Source organism: Dicentrarchus labrax, unplaced genomic scaffold, assembly GCF_905237075.1.
Source record: "Dicentrarchus labrax unplaced genomic scaffold, dlabrax2021, whole genome shotgun sequence".
In the NCBI taxonomy this organism is placed as follows: domain Eukaryota; kingdom Metazoa; phylum Chordata; class Actinopteri; family Moronidae; genus Dicentrarchus; species Dicentrarchus labrax.
In genome coordinates this window covers 32,250,185-32,263,465 of record NW_026136720.1, presented here as the reverse complement: position 1 = coordinate 32,263,465, position 13,281 = coordinate 32,250,185, and the positions used below count along the sequence as shown (strand labels likewise).

Genomic DNA, 13,281 nt, shown 5'->3' with positions numbered 1-13,281 from the left:
ATAAATCAGTACCTTTATAAATCCAGACCTTTATAAATCAGGACCTTTCTGATGTGAAATGAGCAGCAGTAAAGCAGCAGAAATTCAATTCACAACCAAAAAATGCTGTTTTCTTTATATAGATATATATATACATATGTTATAATCATACATTGTGAGGAAATGGGTTGTCGGGCTTACAATAATATGGGTTGTCCATTAGTAGTACGGTCAGAGGACTCAATATGTCCACCAGTTAAAGGCTGTATTTTTGTTGTTCCTGGAAATATTTATCAAAATGGCATTTCGGGGTATTATTAAACACACTTAAATGTTTTAAACAATTGTAATAAACAAATCATAGCCACCAGTGAACATTACTAATACATTTTCTCTGTCATTCTTTCATTGTATATATATTGTGTTTCTAGCAGAGAGCCATTGTGGATTACCTCCTTACCAATCCAGAGCAAATCTGTTGGGTTCTCGATGGCTATGATGAGTTTCACAGAAAACTCACCAGACAAAAGAAAGAGCAGAGAGAGCTATTGGACCCAGAAAAGCCTCTGCCTGTTGCAGACCTCATCTCTGCGTTGTTAAATCGCCAGCTTCTTCCAGGATGTACTGTGGTGGTCACCTGTCGTGCTCGAGATGTCATTGATTTGGAAGGCTTATCAGATAAAGTGGGGCAGCTGCTGGGGTGGGACTGCCATGAGATCAAGGAGTATGTGCACAACTTCTTTGTAAAAGGTGAAAACATGCCTTTTATATTTACAGTGTGATATTTGTTATTCTGCATAGAGTTAGCTCTGCATTCACTTGGCAATAGACCAATAGACCTTTTCACAGCAGCCATTTTGACAAGCCACAAGGGGTAAACACAGGTTTTACCAATGATACTAATTAAGCTTCCATGAGTATACGGAACAGATAATATATTTTTTACAAATACGAGTACCATCAGAGTAAAATGCATCAGTATCTGTACTCGTAAACAGCTTTTATATATATATATATATATATATATATATATATATATATATAAAACATGTTCTGTAAATAGTTCTTACTCTTGTGATCAAAAACATTGCTCTGATCATTGGGCTGAGCTTTGCTGGGTATTACATAAGGTCACTGAACTTCATGCAATAACGAGAATCATAACAGTTGCAACAAAACTAACAGGAGAGCCAGAGTGATATCAATCAACCTCAGTCTGAACCCACCCACAAGTCTACACAGGCAAAATAAGGGAGAACTACTCTACTGTGTGGGTCTGCCTTACGTTTTTGTGGTTTTAAAACTATTTTATGTCTCAACTGCAAAGGTAACTCAGCCAGTGGATCTCTTGGAGTGCAGGCAGCGGACCTCCTTCTTACCACGCGACACTTCCTTGCCATGTCATCCCTCCCTGCACTCTGCAACATCTGCTGTATCTGCCTGGAGCATTTACTGGGAGGGAGAGACACAGGTGAAAAAGTGAGAGAAAAAGAAGAAAAAAGAGTACAGGTGGCAGGAGGAAGAGGAGAAGAGGACAGTAAAGGAGGGAATCATGCACAAACGGTACATCAAGGAGGAAGAAGAAGAGGGAGTGAAGATGTAACAAATGGTAGAACCCAGCTACTTGCTACACAAGCCCAAATACCCTCCACCCTTACACAGGTCTACCTCACTGTTATTGGTGCATTCCTGAGCCGTGACCCTGACAAAAGAGGAAGCAATGACATGCCAAAGACACCGCCACAGAGGTGAAGGCTGAGAAGAGTACCAAACACAACACCTTTTCACACCACTGACACGACATTCATAACATATAGTTTTACTTTCAGTACAGTTTGATTGTACTGAATTCAGAGGACTCCTAGCTGTTCAATGCAGTTTACTATTTTACTCAAAGGGAGAAGTGAAACCCTCTCGAAAGAGTTGTAAGGCGTTTCAATATAGTTTCACATGACCAATGAGGACCAATTGATTAAATACAAATGAATGAATTTGTTTTCTGTCCCTCGCTGCAGTACTGTGTATATGCTGAGTCAGTATCGATCTGAGCTGTGTGAGCTGAGTCAGCTGGCCTGGAAAGGCTTAGAGGAAGGCAAGATCCTCTTCGTGGAAGAAGACATTCCTCAGAATGTTTTGACGTTTTCAATCAGGACGGGACTCCTCTCACAGGTCAGACATGGTTGTCCAGTATGTGTGAATGAGCTCTACATGTCTGTGGGCAACTTTTGGCATGCTTTCTTTGAGCCATAACTTGGTTTGCTCAGTGTGCCAAACTAAGAATTTAGACCTCTTGTTTGCCTTTAATTACTACATCTCCACAACTTTGGATTGCATTTGTATTGTGGGCAAAATAGTTAAGTTACATTGACCCTCCTCTGCCAAAAATGCCTATAGCTGTAATATCTGCACTATTCTGTAGCATTAACAACTATAATCAGTTTCTCTATGGACATGGAGCAAGTGGTTACTATATAACAAGAGCAGAGCAGTAAAAGGTGAAGTTAATTGTGATGCCATGTTTGAGTTCTGTTGGTGGCAGCTCGTCATCTGAGCACCTCACTGTGGTTGCGAAAATGGAGAGGCCGATACCTGTTAAGCTGGAGATATACTTGCTGTTTAACCACGCAGATATGTCACAGGGATGTGCACAACCAACAGTGCAAATAGACACAGCACACTACGAGTTTTATCTCTGGCCTTAGATGACATTAAGAACAGCAGTATAAGAGTGGAGGAAAATTGTGTTGTCTGATTGTTGATGAGTATTCATAGACTGATTGTCAGATGGAGATAAGTCAGATGCTGCGCCCTTTATCATATGGCCTGGCTCCTTCAAATTCTTCTTTCTATAAATGACTCCCTCCTTCACTTCGATATTAAAACAAGGATTTATTGTTGTAATTCATGTTTCAAAATTCAGATGCAAATATGACCTATGGCAACATTGACATTCATGGTCTTTGGTTCTTTGGTTTAATATATTCACCTCTCTCATTGCACATCCTCACACCTAAAAAACTATGTAATACTGCTGCAATTTTTACATTAACGTAGCTGAAGACTGTTGTTAGTGACTTAATAAATATCACGTTTGTCCATATCTTCCTGTCAGATGGAGATCAGACGTGAGGATGGGACACCTGTCAACTCCTACTGCTTCATTCATCTAACGATACAGGAGTTTTTGGCTGCGCTCAGGATTATGACCAGTCAGGATGTTAGTGACACTCAGCTCAGGAAGAGGTAAGGAAATGAATTCAGAGAAGCCAAACAGAACTGGAAATGACCATGGTTATATTTATCAGGGCAATTGCAGTCTTGCTCTATGAAGCTGTCGATCAGGTGGCCTCCCTGAAGGTGAAAAGTTGGCACTATTTAATGGCAGTCACAGTATCCATTGCACTCAGTCGTGTAGATGGAATCAGTTATAATTACAATTAACTATAGCTTTTTTTTTTTTCTTTATACAACATTAGTACACAATTACAGTCATTTTTAAGTATTTAGTTTGTGCCTATTGACAGAACCCCCTGTCAACAGGCGCAAGTGATGAATGTAGGTAAGAGATGTATGTTTACAGTGCAACATGTACTATGACTGTGACCCAGTTTTCTGAATACCAACACCTACACTGCCTCATTTGAATGAAACCATCTGTTTGCACCTATTCAACCACACATGTATGCTGTATGGTCTGTGCTCCAAATGTACCACAAAAGCTCAGATTAACAATAACTTGTAAAGTGCTCTGAGACTAAAACAGAGACCTAAGCTTGAAAAGACATCTTATCAATAGTGGAGGAAGATCCTTAACTTTAAGTACAGTGTGTAACATTTAGGAGGATCTATTGGCAGCAATAGAATATAGTATTTATAGGTGTGTTTTCATTACTGTACAGTCAACTGAATATGAGAATTGTTGTGTTTTGGCTACCTTAGAGTGAGCTGTTTTATCTAGAGATGGAGCGGTTCCACAGAGTCTGCCATGTTGAACCACCTTGTTTCTAGGCCAGAACAGATAAACCAAAAGCTGTCTCTATAAGGCCTTTTTTTTCCAGGTTTCACAGCCATTATACACGCTTGGAAGGGGAGGATGTGGCGAGGGGTAATCATTTGGTTGCAATACAGCAAGTGAAAGTATGCAAGTATAATCGGGAAAAAGTATTTAAGGTATAGAAATGAAAGTAGTCTCAAACTCAGAAAAATTGCCCCTGTGACTGTCACACTATTATATCATTAGATTATCATTACTGATGGATTAATGTCTAAGCAGCATTCTGTTGTTGTAGTTGGTTGAGGTGGAGCTCATTTCGAACTATTTTGTATAAGACTGCAACTTATTTTATATTTTTCATTATGATTTTGTCTCCTGATTGTTTTCTCAATTAAATTGATTTAATTTAAATCTAATTTTCTACCATTTTCTGCACCAAACAACGTATCGATAATAATCAATCGACAATTAAAATAAACGTTAGTTGCAGTACTAGGAAGTACAAGATTTTAGTAAATGTGCTTTGTTACATTCGACTACTGCATCTCATATGTCAAAAATCATAACAATAATTCCATTCAAGTATGTAAGTAAGTAATTACAAAGTATGTCTTCAGTAATTAGTGTTCAGGGGTACTAATCTGAATTATGATACAAGTTGCACAAGAGTGTTATAGGATTTGACCATATAGAATTACTGTCCATACCAGTAATAACCTAGCTATGGAAAGAGATGATTCGTGTAAGATGAGTAGACTAAAAGACTGTCTGACCCTCCTCCTTAAAAGGAGACCATAAATGTGCTGAAGCAGGCTCAAAGTGAATGGTCCAATCACAGCAGTGGTGGCTCAGGGGGTCAGCAGAGAGGGATTAAGGGTGGGACACTTACCAGTGAGACATGACACAGCAGGAGGCCTTCCTATGTACTGCCACATTTATGGCAGGGCAATTAATTACATTTTATTTTCAATTACAATTTTGACTTCCAACGATTATGGAAACAGTTTTTATCTCAGCTTGATAATTGAGATAAAAAAAAATATTGTGCTGCATCCGTTTCACAATGATGCTCTTAGTTTGTCTTGTGTTATAAATCCAGCACACCCCTCCCTAAAAGCCCAAACTCACTTTCAGGTTACTCACCCACGTGTTTAGTTCAGCTTGAGCCAAGACAATGTGTTTTTCAGTTGAATTGAAATCCACTGTTAAAAGAACATTTTATTTGAAATCCACTGTTAAAAGCACAATTTTTTTGAAAGTTTAGTGAATGATGTTTCCAAAGTCAATCAGTAACTGTGTTAAAAATCTCAATGTTGACCAAATTAGTCACATATCATATTTTCCTTGTAAAGGGAATGCTGCTATGTCACCAGTCAACTGGGTGCTCAAACATAAGAAAACTCAGTGTGTGTGTGTGTGTGTGTGTGTGTGTGTGTCATTTAATTAACACCTTTTATTTTACTGTAAAAGCTATAAAACCCTGTTTACGCCCCTATAAATATGCACGTTAAATGAATGTAGTGGAGACACATGCCATATATAACTGCCACATCCGAGGTTTGAGTCTGTCTGGGTTTTTTTTAAATTGTCATACCCTGTATATGCTAAAAAAAATCCCTGCACTGCCATGGTTGCAGGCAGTGCAGGGATTTTCCCTAATCAATCAGGCTGTCAAAAGCAGTTAAAACTGCAGTCAGATGGCTTGTATCCTACTACTGTGGCAGTTCATTACAAGGTTTGTGTCATAGTGATCCCACAGCTGTGAAACTAGCGGGCTCCGCATGGCAGCTCTGAAAGCATCATGTTACAACATCCATAGAAATAACAACATCTCTCTGATGATCACCAAGCAGGTGGTGTGAGTTATTCTCATATGGCAGGAGAGGCTAGGAAGTGTCCTCTATACAGCAATATAACTTAGTCCAATAAATATTGTGTTTGCTCTATCCTCTTCCTTATTGCTCTCTCAGATTCAGTCTGAAAACTCGCTGGATGACCAAGTCAGACCAGAGGACAGTTTTTACTGACTCCCTGTATCTGTATGTATGTGGCCTGGCTTCCCCACACTGCACTCCAGCCTTAGTTCAATTAGCCAGGACGTCTGGTGGAACAGGAAGCCAAAATTGGGTCCAAAAACGACAAGCCCTCGTTCTGAAACTGCTGAAAAACCTGTGTCACAGCAACACTCTGACTGGACCAAAGGTAGAACATGAGCTGAAGTGAATTCTGATAAACAGATGTATAATTTACATATAATTGTCTTCTCCCTGTTTTTTTCTTTACTGATTCTACCTTCTTACATCTTGTCAGATATTGGAGCTTTGCCATTGTGTCCAAGAAAGCCAGGACCACCAACTGGCTGAGCAGGTTGTGCATACAAGACCCAATCTGGAGCTGCGTAACATCCGGCTATTACCTAATGATATAGATGCTCTGGCTTTTGTAGTTAACTCAGTAGGTGATAGTGGTATTGGGCTGGACTTTGGAGCATGCTCAATGGAGTTGGAGTGTTTAGATGACCTTCCCAGGTGTCAGTACGTTCACTACCTCTGGTAAGTCCACACAAGTTATACATGTAAAGTGCAAAACAGATTCAAAATGCAAAGGAACAATTTTTATGTTGAGAGGGGAAGGACGCTTGAATTTTATAAAATGTCATGAAGCTGCAATTACATGACTCTGCTGAATTGTCCGCTCTCGCTCCACTTTGAGGATGGGCAACTGGAACAGTGATGGAGCGTCAATCAGATATAGAAGTTTTCCCCCAGTAACAAAAACAAGAGTGAGTGAGATGTGTCGTCGGCTCACATCGTCCTCCTCAAGATCCTCAATACCAGTTCGACTACCAGTTCAACTGTTAATTGAGCTGTGTAGCTTTATCGGGTTTTATTGTAAAAATGTTTGCACTTTTTGTCTCCTTCACGCTTGGAAGGGGAAGTGAAACAAGGGAGTAACGACACCTCAAGATGCCACTAAATCCTACACACTGGTCCTTTAAACTGCTGTATTGTCCAACTGGCATTAATATTATGCTAGTGGAAGGCTATATAGTGTACTACTATGTGAAATTATAATGAATATACTAACATTATATAATACTTACTGTATAAACATATTTCACACATTATTGTTATAAATGTTGTTCTGTGATCTCTTTTACATAAAGTGGGGGGTGGTGGCTGCTGAAAAAAAAAACCTAAAGGAAACACTGACAGCGGTTGCTGACATTCCTCAGCTTATTGGCCACCTGTTGCACATTGCTGTGAAACGGACATAGGCTCTCTGTTTGCTGCTGTGTCCCAGACGTTGGCTCAGTGTTTCTGTAACATGCTGCCTGGACTCAAGGGCAAAAAGACGACAAGGATATTGTTATTAAACCATCTCAAAAGAAAATTAACTCCCACACAGTGTGAATACTTGCCTTTAACTTAATAGGACCTTCTTAAGATAAGATCAACTCACACATAAAATAATAAACAAGTGAAGCCAGAAGGTGTCAAAAGCAAAACTGGGGACACAGACTGAGCTTCCAAAATAACAATTTTATTTTTATTTTATATTTTATGTGAAAAACAAACAGAAGCTTTTGTTCATAAGTTTGGTGAAAGCATGGTATCCTGCACACTAGACACTTACCAACATTAGGTTTCATTATGAATTTTTTCTTTGACTGTTTGTTTACTTTCAGTTTTCGCAGCCGCAAGTATGGCGACAAGTTTGCTGAGAAGTTGTCCTCCATTTTGCCAAAATTCACAACCCTGAGAAAGCTAGAGTGAGAACCTATTTTCTTTTCTTTTCTTTCTCTTTCTGTTTTCTGTCTGTCACTTTCTTGAATTCATATCTGGCCTATCAGGAGTGGTGTAGTCTAAATGTTGTTTCCCTTCCTCAGACTATACTCACAGATCAGTGTAATTCAATTTGAAATACTGTAATGGCCCTTAACACCCCTGCGGCAATGATTGACTGATTTTCTCTTTTGTCCTCTCAAGGTTTTGTGGTGCCAGTCTCACTGCCACAGGAGCAGCTAGTTTGGCCTCTGCTCTACAGAACTGTCCAGACGTCACTGAAATCAAGTATATTTGCTACATCATATTTGTTGTGTTTCTGACTGAGTAGGGTTGCTGACACCTGATACCTAACATAGTGTAATGCTGAAATATATTGGATGCTGGTGTGAAAATTGACACCAAGGATCTGTTTTTACGTTGCAGTCTGAGTGACAACAATCTGAAAGATGCAGGGATCGAACACATAGCTGATGTTTTTACCAAACTACCAGGACTGGTCTCGGTGCTGTGAGTACATGCTGCTAATGAGAAGCTTTTTTTTTTAAATAACCTCAATATCTCAAGATTTTGCTGATTTTTAGTATTATTACTATATTATTATATTATCATAGTATATTATGAGTATAACGTGTGTGTGTGTGTGTGTGTGTGTGTGTGTGTGTGTGTGTGTGTGTGTGTGTGTGCACCTTGCAGGCTGGGTCGAAACAACAGCTCTCTGAAAGCAGTGGACTATCTCATCGGGAAGATGTCTTCATGTTTGAACATCGAGCACATTCACGCAGAGTATGAGCACACACACACACACAGTCACACACCAACTAAGTTACAGGCATCGATATTTTTACATGATTTAACACAGAGGCCATACAGCCATACATCGCCACAGGCTCTTTGTTATGGAATCTATGTCAATTTGGGGTTTATTTTCCGCTCACTGACATTCTTTTAGCATTTGACTGCAATGTATGGACTGCACACATCATCTTGGTCAGCATTTTCTGCATCCAAAGTATTTTCTCAGTCATATGTAACCTTCAGACTTACTTCATAGACCTCCAAGGCACTAAATAAAAGTTTTAGGTTATTTGAACAAGTAAGCAAGTAAACATTGTCATACAATGTAGATTTGTATCTTTTTGCAGTGGGATGAAGGAAATGACGGTAACTTTCTCCCAAAACTTCGATTTGAACAGGTGAGTTAAATGGTTGGATAAACATTATGAGTAAATAAAAGTAATTTAACATATGGTGTCTATGAATAACATTGTCATCAAATGAACTCTGCACATACTGACCATTTATATTCCTGAATTCCCCTCTGCAGCCATAAGTCTGAACCTACAATCAGGTAAGACAATGACACTCTTATCAAATGTTGATCACCTTCCAAATCTTTACTAACATAGCCAGTTTCCTGAACTTTGCTCCTCCTTTGAAGTAAAATGGCTCTTAACAAGGTTCACATACCAGAAACAGCCTCTGAATGTGTGAACTCAGTCAGTTCAGTTTATGTGCCGATTGACTTGAATTTGATTCAGTTCATGGTTTTCAATTTCGATGTTTAGCACTTTTTTTATTGTTGATAATCCTGTGGTACTATTTGTTCTCCAGCTTGTTGAACCAGAAATGGAGCACACCTGAGATGCAAATACTTGCAGAGTCATTGGCACGTTGCCCTGCCTTGTCTGTCCTGGAGTAAGTGAGCTTTACCAAAGATAGAACCAGTGGTGGAATTAAACTAAGTATACTCAAGTACTATACTTAATGGTGGGGTAAGCAATTTTGGAGAAATCTAATACCATGACATATGAATACCATCTGTCCGATCCACTCTCTTTCCCATTTACTGAGCCAGAGCTGTGTACAACCACCGATATTCAGTTTGAACAAAAGGTTTATTGGATTAGAATCACATTACTCCACCTTCAAGTATGAATTTCCATTATATACAACTTTATATTTATACAACAGCTCAGAGGCACATATTGTACTTTTTACTCCTCTACATGTCAGTCAGTTTTAGTTAGTAGTTACTTTTACCCTTCTTGTCCAGTGAAAACCACGTATCTCCAAATTTGGTGCTTGTGAATGTGAATGTTCCTTCATGGGTTGAGAATATGTTCCTTCATATTAAGTTAAATAAAAAACTTAAAAACTCTCTTGTATTAGCTGGAAAATGCATTGTCACAAAATGCATTGTGCTGTTTTTCTGAGCTCATGAAAAACTGACCTTTTAGAGCTACGTGGTTCTCACTGGACAGAAATGCTATGAACATATGATCTTAAACTCCCCAACAGTATATAAAGTTGATAGCTCCTTAATCTTAAACCTTAAAGGAAAACTCTACTGATTTTGGACCAGCTTTGTGTGATTACAATGTGTCATCTGGTGGACTCTTGCTGGTAAATAAGCTCTTGGTAATGATATAAAGCTGGTTGAAAGTCGACAAGGTTTCCCTTGAACTACAACAATAAAATGCAACAGTAATGCAGAGCCGGTCCAGACCTCCCCGGGGTCCTAAAAATTGTGCTAGAAGGTCCTCCTATCTGACCCGTAAGCCATGTAAACTATTTGCCATTGCCACACAGTGGCACCTGATACCCAGTACTCCTACTACAATCCTCCCTCCTTTTAAAACAGTTTACTCCCTCTCTCAATCCAGGAATTAGTAGATCTATACAGAACAAAATTATATATATTATTTATTTATATTTATTTATCATTATATATATAAATAAACAATATTTATTGAATAGAATATTTTATATTGAAGTAAATATTAACAATAACATTGTAGAAAGGGCTCTGCTGCCTGGAAATTTGTCCAGTCCTCACAATATTCTAACATTAACTTTGTCTATACAATGTGAACATAAGCCTACAGGCTCTGGCTGCACAAAATGCCAGGTCCATTCAAACTGGCTAACCCCGATTCCCTTTTATACACCTAAAAATATAAAATACTATATATATATATATATATATATATATACATATACTGTATATGGCTTGACTGAATACTTGATGGTTATTGTTTACTGAGATATGTGGATCCATATTACAGGATGCCCAGCTAATCAACATTTTAAGTTCAATATTTAATCAATAGTCAATGTCAGTCCATTGCTTTACATCTTACATTACAGAGCTGTAACTAAACCTTGCCATCACGCCCATATGCTGTCTGAACCGGTGCCCAGAGACTTTACTGCTGCTAGATAGTGCGAGTTTCGTTCCGTGCACGCACATACAAACACGTGTTCATGCGTGAATCTCATTCACTCTCATGGTGTTCTTTTCCTCTTTTTCTGATAGATAGTTCCGTTTATCCACTGACCACTATTCACTGAAGTTGTAAACATTGACACAAGAGGGAGGCTGGGCCCTTGCGTAATTTGCAGGGCCCTACGCAGCTTGCGTAGTGTGCGTTTAGGGTGGACGGGCTCTGAAGTAATGTTAAGTCAAAACATCATATATAATATTGAAACACTGTCAGGGACCATTTTTCTACACAATGAGTACTTTCGCTTTTGATACTTTCCTTAAAATTTGCTGTTAACACTTACAAACATGCATACTTTTACTTGAGTAAAGGATCTAAATACTTGTTCCACCACTGGATACAACGTACTGAAAGAGAATAATGCAGTGCTGAGTATAATAACTGCTAGTTATTGACCTCTTGTTTTATTTGTCTGTGTGGTCAAAGTTCAAGCATTCACAGTGTAAGTAACTGGCAGATGATGTGTTTTATGTGACTTCCTACTACTTCCCGTTTTGTCACTGGAGCAAGGTTGACCACAACTGACATTTATGCATGTTATAATTAGATATTCAGCACTATCATTTATCACTGCTAGTGAGAGTGGATACCCTGGCTGTAATTCAGATTGAATCATTTGTAATACTACTACTGCGAGTGAATTAATTCAAAACAAATGTTTATATAGTTCTGTGTGTATATGTGTGTGTGTGTGTGTGTGTGTGTGTCCACCCTAGTCTGTCTGGAGGCCAATGGGATGTGGAAACTCTAAGGACACTGACTCAGTTCTTGCCAAAGTTCAGTGTCACCAAAAAGATCATGTAAGACTGGATTTATACCAAACTACCCATCACAAAGCACACAAGATAAGAGTGACATAAAGTTATGAATTCTGCATATGGCACATTTTTACTAATATACTACTAATACTAATATGCCAGTTATGCTATACTAACAAAAACAGTGTTTGACATTCATAAGAACTGAACAGCAGCAGATTGTTGACGTTCAGATGTTGCTTCTCAGTCTGAACGACAGCTGCTCTTCAGTGGAGGGCTTGGTGATTCTGACTGCTCTCCTGTCTGAATGTCCGACTGTGATGGAGCTTCATATCAGGTACAAACATATATACGTACCATAAATGCACACACCTCTTAAACATACTTCACTAACAAATTTACTCACATCAGACAGGACCATCATACCATTCCTCTCCTACAAACAATCAGCAACATATTTAAATTTTATTTAGCCTGCAATTGTATGGTTTGTTTAGTAATAATAAGCCACATATGTAGGTAACTTAAAAACTCCCAGACATGTTTTGCAACAGTTTAGAACAATAATGTGTGCGATTTCCTCAAAAGAGTATAAATAACTCTAACCCTAACTCTAATAATAACCCTATTGATATGCACATTTCTCAAGTTTTCTTGCTGGACACAAGATGTCTTCTTTGTCCATTCTCACTGTATGTGCACTGGCTTGTATATCTTGTATAAGTTGCATGGTGGACCAGGGTTGACTTCCAAACTGTATCTGTATTTTCTTCATGTTTCAGACTACAGAGTCCTATTCAGGTCTCTATAGTGTTCTCTGGAGGGAGAGAAAAACCTGCAGATAAAAGATCTAAACTGCTCTGGTATGTATTAAGTACAAACAATAGACAAAGAACAATTTTGGAACAAAGGGAAACTTTATTTTATACATTTATGTTACTAAATATTGGTATTACTGGTGGTAATTATGATGCTGTTGCCTCTGTTAGTCTCAGCTGCTGTGGTCTGCAGCCTGCTGATCTGGAGAAAGTGTGGAGGAGTTTGGGAACCTCACCTGATCTCACTTTGCTGGAGTAAGATACAAACAAACATAATCAAAAACCAATCATTTTATTACGTGTAACAGCAAGTCATTAACACACTCTGTACTGAGATAGACTGTGAAGTACATACTGCTGTGTAAAAAATCTAAAAATACTATTCTCTCCTGACCTCTTATGTTACGTGTTGGTCAGCAGTAGCAACCCATTTCAGTCCAGTAGCTGAAATCAACTATGTTGAATTCAGCTTTGGAAAAACAAACTTATTCATCTCTAGTTTATAGTTACTCTTGTTAGTTACTGTACCTCTTTAGCAGTCATCATGTCTCTGCAGTGGCCATAAATTGCAGTTTAATGTTATTTTTATGTATTATTATTTTTTATGCAAACCTAGTTTATTTTATTATTTCTACCTATGTTGAACTCTTGTTTTTGTCT

The 13,281-nt window shown here is 38.5% G+C and overlaps 1 protein-coding gene across 8 annotated transcripts in view; it reads left to right on the top strand.

Annotated features, from left to right (window-relative positions):
* The window catches only part of LOC127353423 (protein NLRC5), a 36,378-nt gene that overhangs the window by 6,520 nt on the left and 16,577 nt on the right, over window positions 1-13,281 (top strand). For 4 of the 8 annotated variants that reach the window (XM_051382637.1, XM_051382643.1, XM_051382640.1 and 1 more), the window contains 17 exons: window positions 411-729; window positions 1,307-1,727; window positions 1,995-2,148; window positions 3,092-3,222; window positions 5,944-6,175; window positions 6,284-6,525; window positions 7,662-7,745; window positions 7,963-8,046; window positions 8,185-8,268; window positions 8,455-8,544; window positions 8,904-8,954; window positions 9,086-9,109; window positions 9,373-9,456; window positions 11,762-11,845; window positions 12,051-12,140; window positions 12,586-12,666; window positions 12,793-12,876. In XM_051382637.1, coding sequence (XP_051238597.1) covers window positions 411-729; window positions 1,307-1,727; window positions 1,995-2,148; window positions 3,092-3,222; window positions 5,944-6,175; window positions 6,284-6,525; window positions 7,662-7,745; window positions 7,963-8,046; window positions 8,185-8,268; window positions 8,455-8,544; window positions 8,904-8,954; window positions 9,086-9,109; window positions 9,373-9,456; window positions 11,762-11,845; window positions 12,051-12,140; window positions 12,586-12,666; window positions 12,793-12,876 — 2,339 coding nt within the window. The remainder of the gene's footprint in view (window positions 1-410; window positions 730-1,306; window positions 1,728-1,994; window positions 2,149-3,091; window positions 3,223-5,943; window positions 6,176-6,283; window positions 6,526-7,661; window positions 7,746-7,962; window positions 8,047-8,184; window positions 8,269-8,454; window positions 8,545-8,903; window positions 8,955-9,085; window positions 9,110-9,372; window positions 9,457-11,761; window positions 11,846-12,050; window positions 12,141-12,585; window positions 12,667-12,792; window positions 12,877-13,281) is intronic. The other 4 variants (XM_051382638.1, XM_051382636.1, XM_051382639.1 and 1 more) reach the window with 3 other exon arrangements.